General features: G+C 34.7%; 1 protein-coding gene across 2 annotated transcripts; it reads right to left on the bottom strand.

The window, feature by feature from the left end:
- Positions 1–1,493: 1,493 nt before the first annotated feature.
- On the bottom strand, positions 1,494–5,799 carry LOC114312736 (uncharacterized). Of its 2 annotated transcripts, none has more exons than XM_028259016.2 (5): positions 5,487–5,799; positions 3,721–3,974; positions 3,367–3,578; positions 2,851–3,118; positions 1,494–2,142 (listed from the first exon to the last, which is right to left on the bottom strand). In XM_028259016.2, exons 1-5 carry the CDS (start codon positions 5,575–5,577, stop codon positions 1,852–1,854), a joined length of 1,116 nt encoding a protein of 371 aa, XP_028114817.2. In that variant the 5' UTR covers positions 5,578–5,799; the 3' UTR covers positions 1,494–1,851. The 2 variants fall into 2 exon arrangements, with proteins under 2 accessions (XP_028114817.2, XP_028114818.2); XM_028259017.2 differs by having other exon boundaries at positions 5,265–5,496.
- Positions 5,800–7,809: the final 2,010 nt, after the last annotated feature.

The raw sequence follows: 7,809 nt of genomic DNA, 5'->3' as shown, positions 1-7,809 counted from the left end.
CACTTCATCTATTCAGATACCAAAAAAAAAAAAAAAAAATCAAATAATTCAAAATTCCAAAACGATTTTCAAAATATATAACCAAACAAAATTTTAAATTTTCTAAACTCTCTTCAAAAATTATTTTTGAAATAATATTTCAAAACACAAACTAAACAATGCCTTTAATTTTTTTAGCTTTAAAATGAGAATATTGACATGAAATTTTAACAATGATTGATTATGTAATACAATTTTTTTCTTTCCAAATGTAACGGAAATTATCCAAATTGCTCCTTTTATCTTCTTGCAATTATATATGAGAGAAGGATAAGTTTGCTCTCATGAGCAAAGGGAAGTTTTTTGTTCAGCACAAACTATAATGAAAATTCAACAGACTAGGCAAATCAATTGCTAATACAAAAATATCAGTTGTTTGGTTTGAATTTTTTGAATTAAATTTTTTAAAAATTGATTTTTTTAATTTTTGTATTTTTTTATTTTTAGTGAATATTTTTTAAATTTTAAACATTTTTTTTTACTTTTTTAGATGCACCTTACTTAGATGTATCTAAAAAGTAAAAAATTTGTAAAAAAATATTTTTAAAAATTAATAAATACATAAAAATACAAAAAATTACTGAATTCTTATATTTTTTTTTTGTATTTTTGGTATTTAGTGAATTTTTAAAAGATTTTTTTTACAATTTTTTTACTTTTTAAGTGTATTTATGTTAGGTGTGTCTAAAAAATAAAAAAATTGCTTAAAATATTAAAAAAATTCAGTAAAAACAAAAAAACACGAAAAATAAGAAAGTAGAATTTTCTAAAAAGTGTTTTTTTGAAAAGTGAAAACAATTTTTTTTTCGTGTCTACAAAACCTTCAATTTGAGGTTTTGGATCCCACCTCAAGATTATCTGCATTCAACATCCTTACCTAAGTCAATTTCACTGAGCATTAAATCAATTAATTACAATTATTAGATTAATTATAGTTTTTTCTTGAATGATTTATCACATAATTCTAGAAGATGAACTGACCAAATTATAATTACGGATCTAGTGATAGGCCCAAATGGAGCAACACTATGGTCCAATCAACAATATGATCAAGAGACAAACCTTACAAGTTACCACTAAAGGTAAATTACAAATATGTTTGTTTAAAATATAATTTAAAAAATTACAAATATTTTATTGTCACAATTTTTTATTTAACAGAACTAATTAAAAAAATAAAATTTCTAATTATTTTCATATATAATAATAAAATTATCTGAATTATTAATTGAAATAAATTTTTGATATCATTAAAAACTGTTAATTGATTTGATATTTATTAATAAAATGGACCGATTGTTATAAAATTCAAAATGCCAAGAAGCGAGATGTAATTTTCAAAACCATAAAGGACAATTTGTATTTTAAACAAACTATTTGTAATTTATCCTTATTACTATCATAGTGGTGCATACTTGGGGATCAAACAAAATTAAAACTAGAAGCATTTGCCATAGTCTCAACATCAAACACAGAAATTTCATTATGTTATGCACATGAGAATTAAACTCATAAACTGTCTCATATTAATTCATACAATCAACAAAACAGTTGACAATAAAACAACTATTGGGCCGATTTGGGACAACCGTGCTCAAGCCGAAATTTGATAAACTAAACATGTCTCATTACTAGGCTTCTAGATAATTAATTTTTTTTTCAACTTAATTAAACTATTTATGCCTCCTCATAAACTACAAGCTGAAATTGCACAGAACACTCTGACAACTCCAATAAGCTTGTATGAGATATTAAACAACATATTAATCTATAAACCACTACATAGCAATGCCTTAAAACAGTTGCTAGAACTCATCCAAGAAAAAGTTCTCTCAAGATGGGTTCACATACAGTGCTATTGAACATCATCAAATGCCCAGCATCAGGAACCTCGTGATAGCGAATCCAGGGAAGCTTTTCTGCAATATAGCGATTCATAAGGGATGGAATTATCCTGTCCTCACGGCCTTGCCAAATGTGAATTGAGCCCTCATTATTAGGGAAAGGATTGGCTATATCCAAGGGACCAAAATCCCATTTACTATAACCAACCAAAATGTCTCGATACAGAGATTCATAAATACCTTGTTGTTGTATCTTTTCCTGAAAAGAGAAACATCACTGAGGATCACCAGCTGAAAACCGTCTCTAATTTTACTTGGTTAATTACATCTCGATTAACATATATGCCATGATCTAAAGAACATAGATTATCATTAACATCTTTTATTTGATGAGTTTTTCCCCATAGTGTTTCTAAGAGAAGCATTTTTTATGTTGTACATTCCTAGAAGTTTCACAATATATGTTTGAAAGAAACTCACGTTCTTTCAACTTTTAACTTTTAACTCTTTCTTTTTTTTTTGGGGGTAAATAAGCATTTTATTACCCAAACAAATATAAAAAAGGTTGCTAAAAGAGAGGCTCTTATGAAAAAGTTATGAAGCATAACACAAGAAGCAGCTAGAATATGTTTAATATGCCCAAGATGAACTAAAGATTCACTACCTAGGCTCAAAAGTTGGGGAGCTTGACATTAAATTCAAAATGAAAATTTTAAAGCCCTATACGGCAGAAATTATCTAGTAGGTCATGTAACCAAGGCCATCCAATAACACTGTGTCTTGTCTACTATGTTCTTTTCTTTTTCGGACATAATTATTTGGCCCCTTGCTATTGCTATTGGGTGGCACACAGCCATCATGGAATTCTCGGAATAGAGAATAATTACTTCTGTACTCGAGGATATACTATTCAAAGAACTTTATCAGTATGATGCAAATAACATCAACATTTAGTAGAGAGAGTTACCTGACCAACAGTGGGGGTACTTGACAAAATTTTCAACATCTCTAAATCTGGATCGCAGAAAACAGCCATGTTCCCTGTCATAATACTTAAATTAGGGAACCATTTTTGAGTCATCCACCAATTAAACAGCCAAGGGGCATAATGTGCGACTCGAAATGTCCACCGGTCTCGCGCAGGCAGTGTCTTGATGCCTTTTTTTGATATATCAGCAGGAAAACGAGGCCACCAGTAGTGGACAAATGGAACGACTAAGGAAGCTCCTGACAACCTGCAAATTAAATTTGGTATAAAATGAAAATCTAGCATTCAAGGCATTAAAGTTGTGTTTAAATCATGAATTTGGGTACGAATTTGAAAAAGGAAAGGAATAGGTGAGAGAAACATAAATGAATCATATTTTAAATTATTTTTTTTTCCCCATTTCCCTTGCCTTTTCTTTTTCCTTTCCAAATCCGTACCTAAATCCATGAATCAAACTCAGCCTAATAGAAGGGAAATCATCTAGAACTATCATGCCTGTGTGGGATGTATTTTAGGCAGCTCCAAACTGGGTATGCTCCCATGGAGAATCCAATCAAATAGAACTTAGACCCAATATCTAACTTGTCAGCTAGTTCTTGAATATCAAGTGCTTCACCCTTGACTGACCGTTTTGGATGAGGGTCACTCTCCCCATAACCTGCTCGGTCGAATAACAGGAAATATATTCCTAGTTCCTCTATAAATTCCTGCAAGTTAGAAATAAACTGAAAAATTGTATATAAAAGCTATTACCAATTCAATAAACTAATGCCTAGCTCCATAATTGCAGAGCATAAACACAGGAAAATAAATATGCCAGTAGAAATTGAAGAGAGAATTTTTGTGCACTTGAGAAACAGCTAAATCCAAGTCTTTGGAGCTATCGAAGCCATGAATGACAATGATCTTGTACTTAGCCTCTTCCTTGGGAACACCTTTCTCTTTGTAGGCCAAATGCCTCCCATCGCTGAGTTGTACTCTGGGTGACGTAACAGGAGGACCACCTGGTGTCCCACAGACTTTAGGAGGGGGAGGTTTTATTGCTACATACGCCCAACCAAGAAGACCCGCCAACAGTGCCACTCCTACCTGTACAATCATTACTGGAGAGAGAGAGAGAGAGAGAGAGAGCATGTCACCAACAAGAGCAAATAAATGATATGTAAAGGACTTGGTCAGTTACACTTCGAGGGGAAAAAAGAAATGAAAAAAAAGTAGTCACAAGTTGATGAAGTAAGAGTTCTACAAGCTGTCAATATCACATCCCACTCAGTTCCAAAAGGGTAACAAACATCAGGGTTCAATTTATTTGATCAAAAAAGCCTCGACCAACTCTCTCAAACACACCCTTCACCTTGCCTGTCTTGATTACTTCTTTTGCAATTTATGTGTGGATACGCTTTGTTGATATCATTGTGAAAGACATAATTAATTGTGAATTAAATGTTAAAAATTGGTTATCCTCCTAAAGAATTTGCCTATTGACCCCATTTAGGCATAAAGAGGTCTGTCTTCAAGAAAGTAAGACCAAGCAACCATCAAGCACCAAGTAGAAACAATATAAAGAATAGATGAGAATCGTGAGATGGTCATCTACGATAGAATAAATGATTGAGTATTGACATGGCTCTATTCATGGATGGTATAGTGACAAAAGGGACACAAAAATGAATACAAATCAGGGCTGTATCCCTGTGCCTTTGCAAAAATAGACTGTATGGCTGAGTCTCAGATTTTTTTTTTTTGGGTGGTATCAAACTGGATATTCAACTATGCAATAAAGCCCATCAAATAATCACAAGCATACAACAAATTCAACAAACACGAGAAATGCAAGAATCGTGGCTAACCCCAAACAAAAGGGGAAAGACCGGGCGAAAAGGCAAACCCCAAACCCCCAACCTCCAAGTGAGTTACAAGAATCATGGTTAACGGCACATTTGATTCCCAGATAAGGATTGATGCAATCAATCTGAGTAGTTTAACAGATAAATCATGATATCAATACAACTAATTTAACAAATCCTCCTCCCAACATGAATTCGAACACACTGAGACTGTGTTTGGATCAAAGACACTGAGACTCTGTTTATTAAGGATCAAAGATTTGAAAGATGTGAACTCAAATCCTTGATCCAAACACAGTCTGAAAACATCAAGAATTACAGAAGGCTTCCCTAGTTGGGTCAAGATTTTCCATCATAACAACTCTGTTTCTAAATGGGTTACTACGACATATTATGGATTTTTTTTGTTCTTTTTATTAAGAACAACAACACCCATAATCTATAGAATTTAATGTAAAGATAATGAATTTTTTCAAACCAATTAAGCTCATATTAGAATCTTTCTCAATAGATATACATAAAAAGTGAATCAAATTACTAAACAACCTTCAGGTTGATCTACAAACAATTCAATTGCTTCCATCGAATTAGAAAGATGAGTCCCTCAAAAAGACTCATAAGATCTAACCCAGTTCATTTCACTACAGAATCTGGTAAAAAAACAGAGTGATATAGCAATCAATCAATCAGTACAAGACAACCCAGAAGACCAGTTAAAGGACCCAGAAAGAAAATAAGAAAAGGAGTAGAAAAAAGAAAGAAACCCACTTGGAGAGAGGTTGAGTGAAGTTGTTTGCTTGGATTTTCTGGTGTGAGACCTCGCTGATGCAGCTGATACCTTCTTGGTCCCTCCTGCCATATAAACATTTTTCTAGTTTGTATGTGTTGTATGTATATCACAAGGACAAGTGGAGAGAGCGACTCAGACACCACTTGTTTTGATTTTTTGAGCCAAACTTATAATTTTGGCTTTTCAAAAAGTTATTTTGAATTATTTGGTTAAACTTATTTCAAACAGTTTTTGATTTTAACAATTTATTTTAAGTAAAAAAAAGTAGATTATGAGAAACTACTCACTTATTGTGCGGGGGTGATTTCCGCACTGTGAAGAAGGGTTGAACTTCGTGGATGAACAGCAGGCTTTGGGAATTGAAGATCTGCACAGAATAACAAACGGTGAGGCTGCCCGACCGGGGTTTGGTCGGAAACCCCTCCGATGGTAAAGTTAGGGACTCAGGGAGAGGAAAAAGAGAGGAGAGAATACAAAGAGTGTATGTGTTAAGTGTGTGGATTCCCCATCCCTTGAGAGTGAATAGTTTTCACCTTTTATAGGAGAAGGTTGTTTGTCGTTCAAGTCCTTCTCTCTCCGCCATCTGTCCAAAGTGTCTTATTCGTGGTCGTCTCCTATTGGAGGAGGACGACCACTCCGCCTGACACTCGGGTGCAGGTCTGTTTTGTTTGTCTCATTAGCGGACATATCTCATTGGAGGAGGACGACCACTCCGCCTGCCATTCAGATGCAGGTCTGTCATATATGCACCTTGTCCCTCTGCGCCTCCATGTCTCCACGTTCTGTTCATGCAGAGGGGGAGGAGCAGGGTTGTTTGTCTCTAGTGGACCCAAGAAAGATCTTCAGTGAATTGGCCTTCTCTAAGTTGGTCTTCTCTAGAACGGTTGTCCAACCAGGAGGTCCAACATGTTGCTCGGCCCACTTTTGAGTGGTGCTCGTACGTTGGGCCGAACTCCTATGATTGCCTTGCTTCGGAGCAAGTGTTGGCCTTAGGGCTGAGGTCCGACCTAGCTCCACCTTGGAGTGAGTATCGCATTGGGCCTAGCACCAAGACTTGATTAATTTTCACCCACTTCATTTGCCCCCTGGCTTGCGCTTACGCGTGGCGAAGCGGAAGCCAATTCTGTCACCAGCTTCGAAGTTTGGGTGATCACAACTTAATTTGAGCTCCATGAGCTGGATTAAAAATTATTGTTCGGTCTAACGTATGCGTCTGCCCAATGTTTTGTAGCTCGGTTGTGCCCCCAAACCAAATGTGCCCTCAATAGCCTTGTAATTGTCTAGCTTGGTGCTCCTTCAGTCGGCTGAGCGTCGCTGCTTGACTTAAAAAATATATATATATATATATCCACAAAACGTTTTATTTTTATTTTTAATTTTTATTAAATATATATATATACACGAGAATTTTTTTTTTTTTTTTAAAATACATGTATAAATATATATATATATATATATTTTTTTTTGGGATATATATATACATATATTCCTAAAGTTGGACAACGAACTGCACACTAAAATCTGCTTCACAAGCCAACTTCTAACTTGCTTTGCTAATGTAGCTGCGTCAGGATCCTCTGGAGTGGAGATCCTAGAGTGATCTCCTAAAGTGAGGAGATCCAATGGCTGAAAATAAAACTAACCAAAACGACGTCGTTTTGGTTAGTAAGTTGAAAAAAAAAAAAAAAAAAGATTTCAAAATTTCCTCCATTTAGAACAGGTATAGCAAGCTTTCTGGAAGAGGAGCCAAATTAAAGCTACCTCACCATACAGATATACTTTCATTACTGGACTATATATATATATATATAGAGAGAGAGAGAGAGAGGGTTTTAGAAGCGATTTCCCTATAACCTGTTAGTAATCTTTAACTAGAAGACGTGTTATTCGACGAGGCGTCACAAAGCAACAGGTTCATTGTTCTAAAATTTCTTTGTCAAAATTAATTTTTATGTAGTTCATTGATTTATACTTCTTCTACTTGAACTCCAATTGCCCCAAGAAAAGCAAGATACATCAACCAACAAACCAATCAAAAAAATCAATAAAACAAATCAAAAGTTGAAAACAGAGTAGGAAACATATAAGAGTGAGAATAATACACATAAATTATATAAAACACAAACATGTAGAGAAAGAAAAAAGGAAATTGGGGGGGAGGACCTGAAGCAGAGGTGATGGAGGAATGGAGGAGAGAAACGCAAGTGTTGACGAAGAGTGGATCACGAGAGACCCAATTGCAGATGACCCAGTTGGCAAACTGGAAGAAGCAAAACCCAACAAGTATGGGGACGAGCTCGG

The sequence above is a fragment of the Camellia sinensis genome, chromosome 14 (assembly GCF_055761805.1).
Source record: "Camellia sinensis isolate YWXY chromosome 14, ASM5576180v1, whole genome shotgun sequence".
In the NCBI taxonomy this organism is placed as follows: domain Eukaryota; kingdom Viridiplantae; phylum Streptophyta; class Magnoliopsida; order Ericales; family Theaceae; genus Camellia; species Camellia sinensis.
The sequence above is the reverse complement of the archived record's forward strand: the minus strand, read 5'-3'. Positions and strand labels throughout refer to the sequence as shown.

Coding starts and splice junctions, on each gene's coding strand:
- LOC114312736 (XM_028259016.2), bottom strand. CDS start 5,577: ATGGCAGGAGGGACCAAGAAGGTATCAGCTGCATCAGCGAGGTCTCAC. Junction 3,119..3,366: donor CTAAAATACATCCCACACAG/GCATGATAGTTC, acceptor TTTAATTTGCAG/GTTGTCAGGAGCTTCCTTAG. Junction 2,143..2,850: donor GTACCCCCACTGTTGGTCAG/GTAACTCTCTCT, acceptor TTCTCTTTTCAG/GAAAAGATACAACAACAAGG.